The sequence below is a fragment of the Python bivittatus genome, unplaced genomic scaffold (assembly GCF_059951505.1).
Source record: "Python bivittatus isolate LINGU-HERP-01145 unplaced genomic scaffold, Pbiv_v1 ctg000020_np1212, whole genome shotgun sequence".
Classification (NCBI taxonomy): Eukaryota; Metazoa; Chordata; class Lepidosauria; order Squamata; family Pythonidae; genus Python; species Python bivittatus.
In genome coordinates this window covers 45,656,209-45,674,066 of record NW_028277030.1, presented here as the reverse complement: position 1 = coordinate 45,674,066, position 17,858 = coordinate 45,656,209, and the positions used below count along the sequence as shown (strand labels likewise).

General features: G+C 37.9%; 1 protein-coding gene across 4 annotated transcripts in view; it reads left to right on the top strand.

The window, feature by feature from the left end:
- Window positions 1-17,346, top strand: part of HMGN3 (high mobility group nucleosomal binding domain 3) — a 44,861-nt gene extending 27,515 nt beyond the window's left edge. The window contains exons 2-6 of one of the 4 annotated variants that reach the window (XM_088137902.1): window positions 1,481-1,531; window positions 7,229-7,258; window positions 8,782-8,829; window positions 14,392-14,505; window positions 14,616-17,346. In XM_088137902.1, coding sequence (XP_087994028.1) covers window positions 1,481-1,531; window positions 7,229-7,258; window positions 8,782-8,829; window positions 14,392-14,505; window positions 14,616-14,639 — 267 coding nt within the window. In that variant the 3' untranslated portion in view covers window positions 14,640-17,346. Of the gene's footprint in view, window positions 1-1,480; window positions 1,532-7,228; window positions 7,259-8,781; window positions 8,830-14,391 lie in introns of all 4 variants that reach the window. The other 3 variants (XM_088137906.1, XM_088137911.1, XM_088137904.1) reach the window with 3 other exon arrangements.
- Window positions 17,347-17,858: the final 512 nt, after the last annotated feature.

Here is a 17,858-nt window from a genome sequence, read left to right as displayed (position 1 = left end):
CGCGGTGGGAGGAAAAATGCTGGCAGAGCTTGCACGGGAGACAGGACCAAGTTGCCAGTAGCGCGGAAGCCACGCACGCCCGAAAAAGGCGTGAAGCAACAGAAACCCCGCCTCCTGCGCTCACCAGCTGGGCTCCCCTATAGGAAGGAGGCCATGGCAAACCACTTCTGAAACACCTTGCCTTGAAAACTGCAGGGACTCGTCCAGGCAGTCGCCGCAGAATTGGTCACGATTGAGTGCGGATTAAAAAAAAAAAAATGTGATGAAGACATTGTTTGGGAAGCCCAGATACCTATGTTTCCCTGCCCCAAGGTATATCCACACCAATGGTCACTGCTTCAAAATGATGGGTATGACCAGGCGATTGTAGCCTGCCCCTTTTACACATGTGCAACACAGGTAGTCCTCGTTTAGCAATCACAATTGGGACCGGCAACGTGGTTGTTAAGTGAAGCAGTCGCTAAGTGAAACATGACTGTTACAGTCTTACTTCAGCTTTCCTTTGCTTTACAGACCTGCAAAGGTCATACATGCAAGGACTGGTTGCAAAGTTACTTTTTCATCATCGTTGTAACTGTGGTCACTAAATGAGGCAACTGCTAAACAAGGACTATCTGTATCTACTTTGTCCAGTCATGCCCCCCATTTGGAAGCCAGTGACTGTTGCTGCAGATGCCCCTTCCTGCCTAGTTTATAGTGTGTTGAAATTATTTTCCATATTGTTGGGTAAATCCTCCTGTACCATCAATATATGGGGCATAGGTCCAGATGGGGCTTTGCTAGTTTCACATTTTTACTGCTTTGAAATAGTTTTAGTGCAATATTATGTTTTTACATTTTTATTTAAAAAAAAAAGAGTCTTGGAAGTTTTATTTGTTCACCTAAGCATCAAGGGCTTCTCATAAAATTCCCAAGCCAAACAACATTATTCTAACAATAAGAATCTAGATTTACATACGCCTAGTTGTAGTTAGACCCACTAATTTAAACCTAGTTTTCCTTTATTTCATTTCAGTATCTACAGGTTTTATTTTGTGGCATTACTAAGAAGGTAGTTGTTTGCTTCCATACAGTATTGAGGGCTGGATGGGAGACAGACAGTTGCACCTTTATGTTTTAGTACCTTGGTCAAAACATTTTTTTTTTCTTGGTCAAAATTAAGCTAGAATATGGTACACATATAACTGAATGGTTCTACTTAAAACTGCCACTCAATCTGTTTTTAAAGAACTATTTTTAAAAATAAAAAGCTGCTAATCTCTGGTGAATATGTATGTATTCAAAACAGTTCAGTTTATCATAATCTAATGCTCCGGTGATCTTTGGCTCATTAGAAATAAGGATGGAATTACATGAATCTCATTGTTTTATTGAAATAATATAACCTGTAAGATTTCCATTTGGTTCTATATTTCTGATTGTCTGTTTTAACTAAGGAGAATGCAATATACTTGACTTAATTGTATAATTTCCTTTCTAGTCCCCAGAGGGTGCTGAAGCCAAGGATGCAGCAAAACTAACAAAACAAGAGGCAAGTGTGATTGTTTCCAATTCTTTTCTTTTATTGATGGCTAAATAACAAAAAAGACACAAACAACTGCATCTGTCTCTGGCCATACTCAGTCTATCTCATAAAGTGTAGGGCACTTCCATGACAGCTGGTTAACACTTCATATATTTTGTATACTTAAGCAAATCCTCTTCCTTGAAATGTAACATTTTGATAAACAATGTTCTGGGTCAAAAAATAAAAAAGTCCACCCATAATCCATTAATTTACATCATGTAGGGTATACACATTTTCATGGATTCTAAATTTCTTCCATTTATTAATTGATAGATAAATCATAAGCAATTTCAGGAGTGAGCAACTGACAAAACATATTGTGATGCAAACATTACCCCTTACAGACTTGTGTGCAATGCTGTGATGCAAGTTTGAAATGTCAGAGGTGGCACTGTAATGTCATGATGTTTTGTCATTTTGCCATCATTGTGGTTAGGAGCAGATGTCCTGTCAGTTAGGATTGCTACAAGAGTTGTTCACAAGTGGCCTCTCAAAGTTCGTCTGCCATATTAGTGGGCAGATTGGAGGGATAATTTCTTTCCCAGGCAGGAAGAACTTCTTCAATAATTCCCACATGGTGGGGCAGTCACCTTTGGCAGTACAGTAAGCCACCCCCCCAAGTGATGCTGCCCCCAACATCTGAAATTCAGTAAGGTTCCCCACATTAGAGTCAGAAGCTTGATTTAAAAAGAGAGACCAAGAGAAAGAGTTAAGATTCTAAGAATGCTGAACTTTGTCTCAAGTGAGAGTTGCTGTAATGATGACTATAAGTGCAAGCTATAAAGTTTCCTCCATTCAGATGTTGATATACTGTAGATTCTTAATACAGAGTTACAGGCCCAGTTTGAAAGTAATGGGATCAAGCAAGGTTGTGGTGCTCTTGACTTGTCCTGAGAAAAAGTCAGGATTTCCAGTTCAGATACAATACTGAACTCATAGATAAAATAATTTAGTTGCATCTGCTAATGGGAAGAGCCAAGGGAAAGCAAGCAAGCAGCTATGTCCTGGTACCTTTGCTCCTTTGCAATAAATCAGAATCATCATGTGTAACTCACTGAATCAGTATTTTGCTCCCAAATCCCAAGATATAGAGATATTTGTCAAAGAGTATTAACCTGTATAAGAAATGATGGAATATGATTTTTCCTTTTATATCCATGGGAGCTGAGTCATCCTGGGCAATCATAGGCCTCCTGTACCATGTCACAGCTTTGGCTGGATGCCCTCAAACATGCCCAGGTTTGCCATGAGATGTGAGGAGAAAAAACATTTATATTGTCCTGTAGAGATCCTTTGCATACCAGTACAACAGTCAGGGTGGGCAGGATCAAATGCCGATTACTTTAAAAAACTATTTGCACATTCACATAGTATCTTAATACCTGCATAGAATATACAGTTTTACTAAAGTCTTAGTGTAAGCTGCTGCTATTTTTAACTCCTTTTTGAAATTATAGCTTCCTTGTTTTAAATCAGAAGGAATGAGCAAGCAAGACTGAGAGGTAGAGTGCTCTTATCTCCAAGGGCATGTCTGCTCTGCAAGAGAGCTCATTCCCATCTGGTACAATGTTAGTTCACTCCATTGGTCTGCTGCTGAAGCAACTTAAATGTGGAATCTGCTTCTTACGCTTAGAATTGTCCCCCATATTGGAACCTTTTGGGAATAGCTTGAAGTAGTTTTTTGCTCTTTGTTATACTCTTTTTTTTTTTTTTTTTAAGAACCCCATCTCTCTCTGTTTCTCTTCTTGGAGAATATAGCTGCTGCATTTGTTTGCAAGGTTTCCAATTATAAATGAAATTGATTTTAAGGAAAATGAGACAGAAGTTCCATTTAGTAAAAATAGTAGCAGCAGTCGTAATAATAAAAGACAGTCTTGAATAAGCAGAATTTCTATACAGTACAACTGTATTTACTCTGCAGAAGGGCCAACACAACCTAAGATTACCCTTGCCTCTAAATTACCTCTATATGCACAAAGAGAAGTAGGGATGTTGGGTAGAATACTGCGTAAGAGGCAGCAGAGAGACCTAGAACCTCTTAAAAAATGAATTTTCTATGTTAATAGCTGTTAGAATGTGACTTTATATAGCCCAGTTTATATACTTACCTAAGTGGCTTTTCCATGGAAAGTATAAATGCTTGTATGTGCTATCAGTATAGTATGTAACACAACAGCGTATATTGAAGATCTGTGCAGTGTTCCCTTTTTCTCCTGAAATACCCATGTAAATGACTGTATTGCATGTTATCCTGTATGTACTGTGGAAGTAAAGAAAGCTCGCTTTGGAAAGATCTCATTAGTAACATGTATAGAGGGCATTGGGAATGGCCTTGAAGGATAGGAGGAAGATTGCTACCAAGGCAATAGTCAGATAAGTGGGGCTTGAGCCAAGTCTAGAAAATAACTTGGACTTGATCAGAACATGTAAAACTTCTTCACCATAAAAAATATTTCTAGTTCATAGGAAATCCATTCAGGTGACTAAGCATCAAAAAGCCCTAGTTAATATTTGCTTAGGCATTTTTTTCTTTTTAAACATTTTTTTTTTAACCCTACATTCTGGGAACAGACCAGTACAGCTCCTGTTTATTTCACTGGGGCTCATTGCTAGGTTGTACTTTTCCTTAGATCTGTTGAAATACATTTTATGGCAGATTTATATTTCAGCTAATGTTTCATTAAAGAACATTTCACTGCTGTTGCCTTTAGTAGTAATGGGCATATTTGACCAGGATATACTAAGAAAATGTTTCCAGATTAGCTGAAATGAATGCTTTTTATTTTTTTTAAAAAAGGTTGACAATCTGAAAGCATATTTTAATTTACCAAAGCAATTGTTCTGAATAATTAACCATGAATTGCCTCTCTTTTTAATCCAGTCAGTGTTCTCTAGGGATCATTTTTTAAAAACTTCATGTACTTGTGGGAAACTAGAAATGTCAGAATTTGTGATGTTAACTGGATTAGGCTGAATTGTTTGTGTTCATATATTTTAAAGATGTCCACAAGGAAGAAAAGTTTTATTTTGTTTTTGGAATGTGTAATAGCTAGCCACAACTAGTGAATTGTTTTTTTTTTTAAAAAAATATAAGCTGAATATTAATTTGATACAGTTAAATAATTCTCTTTCACTCTGATACAGATCCCCACTGTAAACATTTGTGTAAACATAAGCTGTCCATTCAACTACAATGAAGTTATTTTCATTACAATGGAGAAACTGGCATGCAATCTTTCCCTTAAGATCCAAGGACTGCATGCTGCTAGATTTAAATGCACTTATTTAGAAAGAAAAGTGTATTTTAGAAAGAAAAGTGTATTTTAGAAAGCAATCTTATATTTGCATGACTTCAAGAAGTAGGGAAATGATGCACCATCAGTCCACTGGTAGAACAGCTGTCATATCCGGTGACTGCTCAGACCCAGAAAGAAAGGGAAAGACTCACAAATACAAATTCTGAGGTATTGTACTGGAATATTTGCCAAGGTGGCAACATATAGGACATTTCACTGGTTACCATCTTTTGTAAAACATTTGTTTACCCCGTCACTTCTGCTTAAACCAGTTCTCAAAATGACTTAGGAAAAAAAATAAGCTATTTTAATGTGAATTAAAAGCAGAGGCTTCCTTCCTAAGAATACTATCTATGGAATGGGTTTGTAAGAAGGGATGTCTCCTCCCTTCACCCTGCAGGTTCCTCTAGGCCCTGGATAGTTTCTCCTGGGGGTCAGAGGCAATCATTTCCAACCCAGTAGTCTATTCTATAGATAATGAATGAAAATATCAATTTGTAACTATGTTTAGGAAGAAAATGTATTAAATCAGATACTTGCAAAGATGTACTTAGGATAATTGTGCTAAAATCACATGCTATTCCAGAAAAAATGACACTATACACAAGCCATACAGTGAGACCTTTAATCTAATTCTAGAAATAAGAAACATTCATAATTCAGAGCATTAAAGGGAAGATCTGTAATAGCCTATCCCAGCTTGATAGCTACAATTCTCAACATTCTCAACAAATCTGAAAGGCACCCAGCTAGGGAATGTCATCTATAACATAGCAAGGAAGCATAAAACCCATGGCTGGCAGAACTGAATTTCAAGGTTCAGTCTGTTTTTTTAGTCATACCCTCTGACTGTCAGATAGAAGGCTTTGAGGTGACACACTGAGAAATACAGTATTTGAAATCCTGGAGAATGGTGCCTCCAGTGATTTTGTTCAATATTAACAGGCAGATCCTTCCACGTGTGAATATTTCAGTGCTGGAAATAAGTTGGAACAATAAAGCCAAACTTCCAAATTCTTTTGCAGTATATCTTAAAATATATTCTGAAATGTGGCCAGCAGCTTCTGCAGCAGTATGTTGTTTCTGACAATATATAGCGCATTCAGGAACCAGAAGCATAGCAGAAAGCTGTGAATCTTACAGTGGTATACTTCCCTTCCTTTTGGTGTGTTCCTGGTGAGCCTTATCACTGACACTGGGGCAGAGGAGTTGCACTAACAGTGATTCATTTGCTTATTGTGTGCAAATAAACAGTTGGCAGCATGAGAGCTGTCTCTTAAGCAGTGCGACAGCACACGGTAACACCTTCCCCGTTGTATATGAGCTTGTTTTCCCCTTCTCACCCATATATAGCAATTTGTTATTCTTCCAATAAGACATATCTATAGGCAAGCTCTTCTTCCAGTCTATGTTCCATTTTTTGTTAAAACAGGAGAAAAAATGAAGTGATCCATGTTTATAATATGGTATTTGGCCTTTATTTTTAGAGCTAAAATGTCCTAAAGCAAATCTTTAAAATCCTCCTGCCTCATTTTGATTTCCCAAGATTTTCCATGTAAGTTTACATGCAATACCAGCATCCAGTTACAACTTTTCAAATTTATAGGCTGCACCCCAAAGGGAATAGTAAATCAAACAAAAAAAATATTTACTAATGTCTATTGTCATGAGTACCAGGTGTTAATCATCAGTGCTGTTTAGACTATGGTATAAAGAATCCAAATTCTATTTCAAGGGTAGTGAGATGTTTGTGTATTTGTGTGTGTGGGTCTATCTGTATTCATCTTAATGTACCCTTCCTCCATCTAGTGCCTTCTACATATGTTGGACTACAGCTGTGCTGCCTGGAGTTGTAGTCTAATCTTATTTGGAGCGCCCTGGGTTAGGTGGGGAAGCTGTTTAGCTAAGCAAAATATTTACCTGTATATTCATTATCTTTATTGTGTTTGAACGTTAATACAATGAAATCTGACATCTTCATTTTTAGAAAGCTCCAGAAATCACACAATGAATATTATTTGGCTACCAAAACAGTGATTTAAAGTACTGTCAATTTATACTGTACTTTTGAGTACAGTCTGTCAAATCTTTAGCCCTGATCCCACCACAAGATATTTCCATTACAATGGAGAAAAAAAATGGAAGATAAAATTTCAAAATGTAATCATTAAGTTATCCTAATCAAGTATATTGCATGTATCTAAAAGAATTCCACAAGCTGTAAACACCTTGGCATAACATAAGAAAGGCTTCTGCTGCTTTTGATGTACATTTTACTTCATTGGCAAATGAATGACAACCCCCCCAAAATCCCCTTTTACCAAGTACCATGAATCTACAAAGAAATTTTATTTCTCTTTTATAGCCAACAAGACGATCTGCAAGATTATCAGCTGTAAGTATTTATAAGAGCTGTTTCTGTAAATATGAAGCCACAATATCTCTTATTCCAATCCATACAAGTTGGCGTTGGTCATGCCATATGGAGATAGGTAAGATAATGATACCTTAATTTGTTTTGTTCTGTTTTTTTAAATATTACCCACAAAAGAGAATAATGCAGATTAATTCTTATGTCTGGAATAACTGAGGACTGCTGTGTTTTTCTCTTCCGTGAACATTGGGAAGTCCCAAAGCAGCTTTGTTCTGTTGAAGTTTATTTTGAAGCTGAGAACCCTAGACATGTAGGACACTGTTACAACATTTAGCATACCTATAAATATGCATGCAGAACACAACTTGTTGGGGGAAAAAACCCAAACTCTCCTGCACATTTAATCAATATTGCTTCTGCTTAAGATTTGCAAAAAGCCGTATCTCTTACTAAAACCTCTGCCTCTTTCTTCCTAAGCGCCAGCTTAGGTTTGTTTCCTTCTTTTGAATGAAGGTGTCACTAGCCAGAGGCTAGAGCAGAGGTCCCTTACCCTTTTGGCTCTTGGGGAACACTTGGTTGTTTTGTAGATGTGATGACCAGTGGCTGCAAGACAAGTAAACACAAAACAGCTGCCTCAGAGCCCTGGCTATCCACAGCAGATTAGGAAAAATCCATTAATGGTAAACTCCTTTTGTCTTGTTTCTAATTTTTGCTTTCTTCCTGCTTCTTCTTTCTTTGCCTTTTGGCAGCTAGTGGCAGCATCAACCAAACTAATTTTTCTTTATCTCTCTCTCCCACCCCTTTCAAGCAAAATAAAACAGTTGCAACTATAGGTGCTGTTGTCTCCCAGCTTTCTGACTCAAGCGCCCCCACCCCAGTTAACACAGAGCCAGGAAGCAAGCAGCCAGTTCATGAGGCAAAGGGAGGGCTTTTCTGCGTGAGCCAGTCTAGGTCTCAGAAATGCTTGGGAAAGTAGTCCCAAAGAAAGAAAACACATAGGCCAGCTCAACTTTCATAAAAGTTTAAACGAAGAAAAAAGTTAAAACCCTCTCACTCTGAGGAAGACACATGGGAAGTTCTTGTGGACATAATGTGGGACATGCACACCCACTGGGGCATACAACCTCCACAGACCCTCTGGCTGGAGAAAAAATTCAGGATATTTGGAAGATGCTACCGATCACATTAAATTTGATTTGTTAAAGTGCAGGCTCATTCATAACCAGTCAGTTCACAGTAATGACCACTAATCCAATAAATATTTGTTGATTGGGGTTTTATTTCCTTTACAGGAAATAATATTTGGTGAGCTAGAGAGAGAGATACACCCAATTCAGATGACTAGGAAGAGTTTCTTGCAATGCGTTTATAATTTGTAGGGAAAGAAACTTCAAATGTTCTGATGAGGTATAGAAGCTAATTTTCACAAAGGAGAACACTGTTTACAGACATTAGCTCTTTCCTTATCACAATAAGGAGAGGAAAAGGATTGACATTTGTTAGCACTTGTGCTAATGGTTGAATTTTCTGAAAATATTTTCTAGAAACCAGCCCCACCAAAACCTGAGGCTAAGCCAAGAAAAACCGCTAAGGTAAAACGCTTACATTTCTTTACCATGCACAATGAATGTTTTCATATGGTTCTTAATCATCCTTTTTGGTCTGCTCTAGTCTTTCTTTTTGTATAAGGAGCTCAAAGAGGTATGTGTAGGGGTCATCCCTCATTTCATCCTCCCAGTAAGAACCCTCTGAGGTAGGTTGAGGTGAGAAAAAGAGACTGGCCTAAAATCACTCAGTGAACACTGCAGTCATACAGGCTAGAAGTTGGATTTCTCCAGTCACCTGATCATTGTTTCAGGAGATTATTCTCCATTATTCTCCATCAATATTTAAAACACAATTATTGTTAACATTGGAAATAATAATACTGGATTGTAGAAATTATTGCCATGTAAGGCATCATTAACGGCATAAACTGTACAGGTAGTCCTCACTTATCAATGCTAATTGGGACCGGAATTTCCGTCACTAAGTGACGTCATAAAGCACGATGTCATGTGATTCCATCACTTAGTGACAGAAATTCCAGCACTTGCAGTTGCTGTTGTTAAACGAATCCCATGCCTTTGTTAAGCGTGATGTCACGTGGTCACCATCTGCAACCTCCTGCTGGCTTCCCCATTGACTTTGCTTTAGGAAGCCGGCAAAGAAGATTGCAAACAGTGGTCATGTGAACATGGGATGCTGCAACATAATTGCAAGCTGGTTGTTGAGTGCCTGGATCAGGATCACGTGAACGTGGGGATGCTGTGACAGTTGTAAGTGCAAGAACTGGTCATAAGTACTACTCGTTCAGTGCCATCATAAGTTTGAATGGTCACTGAATGAGTGGTCATTTAGTGAGGATCACCTATATCCATACTCAAAGAAGAAAACACTAATTATTGTGGAAAAGGGACCAATAAATCAATTTATTCTGCTTTATGAAATCATAACTGAAGAGCCTATTGACTCTTCTGAAGACTCTGCAAACTGAAGAGATTCCATATTGGACTCAGAGTTTGGACAAGTCTATGGAAAATGGATTAGCTGCATTTTTTTTACAAGTTAAAGATATTATAATACTTTATTGCTGATGTAAATGTACAACATTACAACTTTCTTTCTTTTTTTTTATGAGAACCCAAACACATCTAATTCTCATAGGATATACAAATTAAAAGTGCGTGTGGAGAGTAATTATTTTACTGAAATAACTTCCATCAGATGTATATCACATAAGCAAAAATATCATAGTCTCTTGTATAGGCAAAATAACCCCAGGAATAATAGATAATTGTATTTTCTTCCTGTGAGTACCTGAAGCTGTATAACAAGCTATTTCAGGTACCAACTACTCTGTATTGAATTGGAAAGGGAGAATGGAGGCTTGCTTCATGAATGCTCCACAGAGATGTTGCTATTTATTTATTTTTATTTTATTTAGCAAATTTATTTAGCTGCCCATCTACCCAAGGCACTCTGGGTGGTGAATAGAAATAAAAGCAAACCATCTATACAGAATTGTTAAAAAGAAACTGGGTCACAGCCCCTAAAAATCATTACCAACTCATCAAATAAACCATATCCCCACCAGAGCTCCATCAACATCCCAGCTCCAGTACTTGGGGGGAAAGCCTGGACTTCACAGCTTTCTGGAAGGCCCACAGGGTTGGGCTGTCCATATACTGGAGGAAGGCTGTTCCACAAGATAGGTGCCATGACAGAGAAGTCACACCTCCTGCAGCCCACCAGATGACACTGCTTCCGATGGGACTTGGAACATGCACACTCTTCCAGATCCAGTGAGATGGGCAGAAACCATTGGGGATAAGTGATCTTGCAAGTAACCTGGCTCCATGTCACGTAGGGCCTTAAAGGTGACAAGTAGCACCTTGAATTGCACCTAGAAGCCCACTGGGAGCTAGTGCAGCTCATGTGCCAATAGTGGTACCTGGATGTATCATGGTGCATCCAATTTTGCATGTGCTGCTGCATTTTGGAGCAACTGAAGTTTCCAAACGCTCTTCAAGAGCAGTCCCATGGAGAGTATGTTGCAATAGTCCAGTCAGGAGGTGACTTAAGACGTGAGTGACTTGAGTAGTGCTTCCCAGTCTAGGAATGGGCACAACTGGTGGCCAAGATGGAACTGTATAACAATCCTCCTGGCCACGGCTGCCACCTGCTCCTCAAGCACAAGCTGCAAGTCCAGGAGAACCCCTGGATTGCGCACCAACACTGCTTGGGGAAGTGTTACCTGATCCAGAGTTAATGATGGAAAATCACTAGATATGGGACCCTAAAACTCACAGCCATTCAGTCTTTTCAGGCTTGACCTGAAGCCGGTTCTTCCCATCCAGACCCGCACAGCCCCCAGGCACTGAGAAAGCACTTCAGTGGCATCACTTGGATGGCCTAGGGCAGAGATGTACAACTGATTATCATCAGTATACTGATGATAGTTAATCCTGACTTTACCTAGTGGTTTCATGTTAATTAAGACCCTGTGGTGCTCCACACAGCAGAAGCCTAGGGCTAGACCTCTTGCCCCCACCGCCCCCCAAAAAGCCAAATTGACCTTGAAAGGAGAACTGCCAAAGAACTATGCCACCCACTCCCATCCCCTGAACTGGTCACCATGATCAATGGTATCAGAAGCCTCTGAGAGATCAACAAGGGCCAGGATGGATGCACTGTCCCCTGCCTGGGCCCACCTGACATCCACAAGTGCAATCAATGCTGTCTCAATACTATATCCCAGCCTGAAACTCAGCTTCAGTGGGTCCAGATAATCCACTTCCTCCAGAGCCTTTTGAAGCTACAGGCCTACCACATTCTGAACAACTTTCCCCTAAAGGGGAAAATTGGAAATTGAACAAAAATTGTCCAGTACTGCTGGGTCCAGGATGACCTCTTGAGGAGGGTGTAGACTATTGCTTCCTTTAGGGCAGGTGGACGCATCCCTTCCTGCAAGGAAGCATTCACCACTGGTTGGACCCAGCTGCATGTCACCTCTCAGGAGGCCTTGACCAACCAGGAAGGACATGGGTCTAGTACACGGATAATTAACGTGTATTAATGTGAAGTATGCCAAGGAAGCCCACTGGGTGTTGCTGAGACAGTTATCATCAGAAGGTCCTTTTGAGATAAAATAGGAAGAAAATTGTACTTAGTTCTTTGCTCATGGAGGAAAGGCAGGATATAAGCATAATAAATATCACAGTTGACAGTGCCATTTGTTTTGTGTGTAGCCATGACAAGGTAATTGGTTTGAGATAATATGGTGATAAAAACCTCATAATTAATGAAAAGCATATTTTATGAAACAGTTGCAAGGTCTACCCTCGATAATTCAATGCTATATCTAATCTCTTCTTACAGCTTTTTAAATTCAGTCCCACATCTGACTTACCCTACCTTCTGCACCTTCCTCCCAAACTCTACATCAAAGCTCTTTCTATACATATGCTTAGCTGGAGCACTTTCCATGTTGGCATAGGGAAGAAGAGCACAGAGCATTCCTTTCTGTCCAAACACCATGCATAAGGAAACATTTTTAGGAGAAAGCACCAATAATAATGATGCAGGAAGGAGACCTCTAACCCCACAAATCTAGTTTGGATTAATGAGGTCTTCCAACAGGAAATATTAGCAATCACCTTGTTAAAAATAGTTAAAGTTGGTTAGAATAGCCTTCGTGGTGTAAGAGAACTCACAGTGGAATCCTATGTATGTCTATAAAGAAACAGGTCTCCCTGCTTTTAGCTCAGTAAAATGTGTATCATAGAGTAGTTGTTCAATCTGAGATGACACCATTCCAACTTTCTTTAGGGTGTAATCTTATGCCCACTGACCTGGAAATAGATCCCATTTTCTTTCAGTCCTTGCTTACAAATAGTTGGATTCAGCTTCTTTTCCATCAACAAGCAATTCTGAGTGGAAAGGATGGTCTAGGGTGATTTTAACCAATTTTCCATCCCTGCAGCTCAAACCCATCTCCCCTGTTTTTTAGAAGGTCTCCAGGAAGTAGGATATAAAGGAGTGCAGTGGAATTGAGAAAAGTGTGCCTCCATTGTGCAGCAACATTCTTCCTTGGGTCTGAAGTCTCTATCTAATTGAGGCAGTGTCCAGATCCAATCCTACATTAGTGTGTTTAGTCTAAGATATAAACAAGCTACAGGCTGGGAATGTTGCTGAGGATTATTTCTTAGAATTTCACCCAACAGTGTATTCCATGTTCTTTTCAATCAATTTCCTCTACCCTTTCCCATTTATTATTTGCTATGCTGAAATAATCCCACATTAGATAATATTTTAATGGGCAAGATTAACCAACAATAATAAAATATTCCATTTCATTGTCTTCTGGAGAAGTGGGGAGAAAAAAAAGCATGAGTTATCTCATTTCTTGTATACAAAAGAGAGAAGCATGTTCCCATGACAGAAACATATTAAATGCATCTTTTCCCTTTCTATTTGGAAGTGGGCTAAAAGCGGGGGTGGGGGGGAAGTACAATCGATCATGGGCAAAGTATAGTACTTTTACATCTTTCAGATTTAATGGTAGAGAAAAGTTTCTAGCCGTGACAAATCACATAGATTTCATTTTAACAAATGAAATCAGTAAGTTTTGCTAAAAAGCATTTTGGTGTTTTTTGAAGACTTGATTTTTAATTGTAAAAGTAACATGGTTCTTTGTCATTGATTCTGTATATATCTATGGGCAGAGCCTCAGTCAGAACATCCTAGATGTGAGAAAACTTTGGCAAGGGTCAATTCCATTTCTTTGTGCACCCCTACTATTCCACTCCCTACCATAGTGATTCAAGTTAGAGTAGGATGTGAACTGTGTTTTTGTGAGGCACTGCTGGCTACTGCAGTCACAGTCCATCACGTCAGACCTAAATCCAGTCGTCCTATTGATACTCTATAACATCAGGATAAGTATACTGCTATGATATTCAGTTTCTTGGGAAATACAACCAACCTGATTCTTCTACTAAAAATATGGGAGGTCTCAGAAGCTAGTCATTTGTTGTTCCTGTAAAATATTTTGTAATCCTTGCCAATCAGCAAAATTTTGACTGTTTACTGCCCTCTAGCAGATGTCTCCTCTATGAAGGTAAAGAGCTCCACTATCTCATCGGTCAACCATTTCTGTATTTCTCTCCTGATGAGGGATTCTCATTTAGTTATTAGATACTACCCAAACAGGTTGTTACCTGCCATTTGCTATGCTGGTTTCTTCTTGGAGCCTTCATAGTCTTGACTCAACTAAAGTCCACACTATTCCAGCTATAATAATAACAACAACAACAACACAACAAATTAAATAACATCAGAGTTCCAACCCTGAATGTGACATGACAGCAAAAGATACCTTGAAGGTGTGCATCAAAGGGTAGGGTGGGCTTTCACCAAAATTTTCTCTACTCTGTAACATTGATTGTGGCTTTGTATAACTCCAGAAACTTATGTCCACAAACATGCACCAATGTGTTCTCAAAGAACTACAGTTAAAAGCAAGTAGCCTGTACTATTTCTGGAGAGAAGTTTTACTTGGGTGCTTTCTCCATTGTATAATAAATCACTCTGTACATTTGATCTGTTATCAGAAGGAACCTGGAACAAAGGCTAATAAAGGTTCTAAAGGGAAGAAGGATGAAAAACAGGAAGCTGCAAAGGAAGGTACTACACCATCTGAAAACGGTGACAGTAAAGCTGAAGAGGTACTTTATATATCCTGCTGATTCAGTCAGTGTGTTTTACAATTCAGTTTCTGAGCCGTTGAAAGCATGTTCATAATACTTTTTTTTATTGCCCCGTAATGTTATTACAGATTCGCATCTCGCTCAACTGTTAGTGTTTCAACATCCAGAGGTGTCCCACCCAGCACATGTCAGTAAAAGGGCAGATTGAAACAGTGAAAGTTAAGGGTACAGTAGAGCATTCTGCATATGCAGTGAATAGGAACAGGTAGTAGTGTGGTGCTTTTCATTGTGAACAATGGAAGCTAGCAGGTAAGGTTTCTATGGCTTTTGCAAACCAGGAACCTGTCAATTTTAAGAGTGTTTATAGTTGTTCTGTCTATAATACTGTAGTTGTTAAATAACCTGTTTTATCTGCTTCAGATCTTTGTAGCAAAAGGAAAGGTGGCGAGTGCTGAAAAGTTGTTTAGCTATGATGAAGTAGGGTTTGTCTTACTTTATAAAAAGCAGACTGGTATAACATTTTCCCCTTTCCCTTTTACAGGCACAGAATTGAATCAATAGATGACAAGTGCATGTGAAATGACATGAACATTTGAGGATGTTTTTATGTACCTCTTGACAACTTTTAAAAGATATTTTTATCAAGTATTTTGTAAATGCTAATTTTTTAGGACTTACAATAAGTTGATAAAACTATATATGAACACTTCTTCCTTCCGTATCAATGCTTCTAGAAATTCCCAACGTTGTCAAGTTAAGAAAAAAATGAATCATTAACACAACTTTGGAAAAAAAAAGTATTTGTAAAATTGTACAAGCATTCCATATATTTGCCTTTCAGAAATGTAAGTCTTGGTGCATATGGTGGTGTTTTTACTGTGGGTGTTCAGATTTTCCTTGCCATTTTTTTTCCCTAGAGCAATAATCTGTGGTGCTTTTGTATTTAAGGATTAAGCGATTTTAATGAAACATGTATACATTTGGCTACCTGCTGACTGTATGGGGTTCTTTTCATTTTTTAAAATAACGAAGTCTCAGTGCTAGCAAATATGGTTCACTGGTATCTTTCTAAATCAGAGGTATGCCTTCTAGTGCTTGTCAGAAAAATATGAAGCACACGTATTTAGAAATTTTGTTACAGTACAGTGATTTCAGAATCAAGATTGTCACTCATGGAAAACAGTGGGGCTTACAGCACAATATTAAAAAAAAATTGGTATACTTCATGGTTAGGAACAGGAGATAAGAATAACATTTACAATTCATGTATTTTAAGCAAACTAGCAGAGCTGTAAGAGGTAGCCACCCCCTTTGCAGAGCGATTTGCCAAATATACCAGAACACCCAAAGCCTAGATGCAAAACTAGAATGTTTATGGAGCTCCGGTGAGCTCTCTTGCATGCCTGGATGGTTCACACATCCTGAAGGCTTTACACTTTATACAAAAAAATCTAAGATGCCCATGGATTATATAACAAGGTATTTTTTTTCAGCACTGTTTTATGCTACAGTATTGTAACAGTGGAAAGTAGATAATGCTTTCTTGAAAGAACAGTTGTTTCAGTTTCGCATCTCCTTCTCTTAACTGTCTCCCAATCCATATAAATACATAAGGCTATGAAAACTGCAATTCCTCTCAGTTCAACCTACATCTGGTATTTTCTGTTGCTTTTTTGCATTTACCTATGTTTCTGTATCAAAATAGAGATTAAAAACTGGGGTGGTCCTCTGAAGCAATGATGTAGAAAAAATATCTTTAAAGGGGTCTATAATTGTAATGATGTTAAAATAACAAAATGATTTCTAGTACTCACGTTAACGCTACTTTAGCCTCTTATAAGGGTTACTTCTCTCTTCTTTTTGCCTGGAATTTGAGTATTTTTATCTTCTGAGGGTTTGGAAAAAAAAATTTCATAACATTTTTATTGCTGCACTGGTGGCCATAATATCTGGAGTTATATGCATGTTTCAACCAATAAAGTAATTATCACCCAACCCAAATGTCTTTATTTAGTATTTAGCAAAAATGATACCAACAGCAGCGATCAGCTATTTCTAAACATCTCATTCTGTTTTAAAACTTACAGATTCAGTTCCTCTCTATGTTGCTGGAGAAAAAAAAATGATATAACTTAATTAAAGCATATCGGGTTGATATGTACAATAAATAAGATCCTATACATCAAAAGCTTGAAAATGTGTTTATATGAAAATGATTTTTCTAGTCCTCATCATTTTGTAAAGATTCAAAGCACTGGATGGGTTTTGAATAATATGTAGCTCAATCTTTTCATAAAGGCCTAAAATATAACACAATTGTCTTGTGATTGTTTTCTACCGTGAAGCCCTACTGATTTTCTTATGTAGCTTTTATCACAATAAAACCTAACAATACATTTCTAATATACAAACACTAATGAATTTCTTTGCAGCATCTCTTTGATGTAGGATGCTCTTATTATTCTCCAACTTACAGTTAGGTAATTAAGACTTGAGATTTATTGTCCAATCCTTAAAGCTTTTTTATTAATAGAAGAAAAAGAATGAATAGTGCTTACATTGTCCTAGAATTGAAAAAAGATTGAAAATTGAAAAAAATTGTTAATGTCATGGACAAATTAGAAATTTAGTCAAGTGCTCCCAGGTCATAGTACTTGAGCTTTTATGTATCACTATGCCCATGGTTTCTCTCCATGTCTAATTCATTGTAAAACTTTTTATTAATTTTCCATTGTTTAACAAGCTGTAATTACATATACACAATTTCAAATTATAGAAAATGCACTGTTTGCTGGAAAAAGATACTACATTGAGTCATACATTTTATTTAATGCAGGCACAATTGTAGGTAAAAATCTGTAAACTTGAGATTATTGATCAAATTCATTGTATTTCAACTATGAAATGTTAAAATAAATGTTCCTCAAAAGCTCATTTTTTAAAAATAAAATTGAATCCTATTTAATGTAGTTTTTTCCCCACAGCAATTACCTCATGCATTTAAAAGAGTAAATAGAAAGAAATGGCAGAGGACAGGAGACAAGATGTGCCTTGGGTAAATGTTTTAGTTTACTTAGAACACACAGGTTTCTACTTTATGATGGAACTATCCTTTGCTGAGAAAACATTGACAAATTAGCATCTACTTAGACATTATTTTCTCACATGGTCATGGAGGAGAGACTGGGAACATACATAATGGCAAGCCCTGCCCCTCCCGTATAATTTTCTATCAATATGGACTCCTACATGGGCTGTAGGGCAAACATCTAAGTAGAAGTCTCTGCTTACATGCAGAGACTAAAATCAGGGTTTTAGATCTTGTAAGAAGCCTGAAATAGAAGACAAACTTAACAGAGGTAACTCTTTTG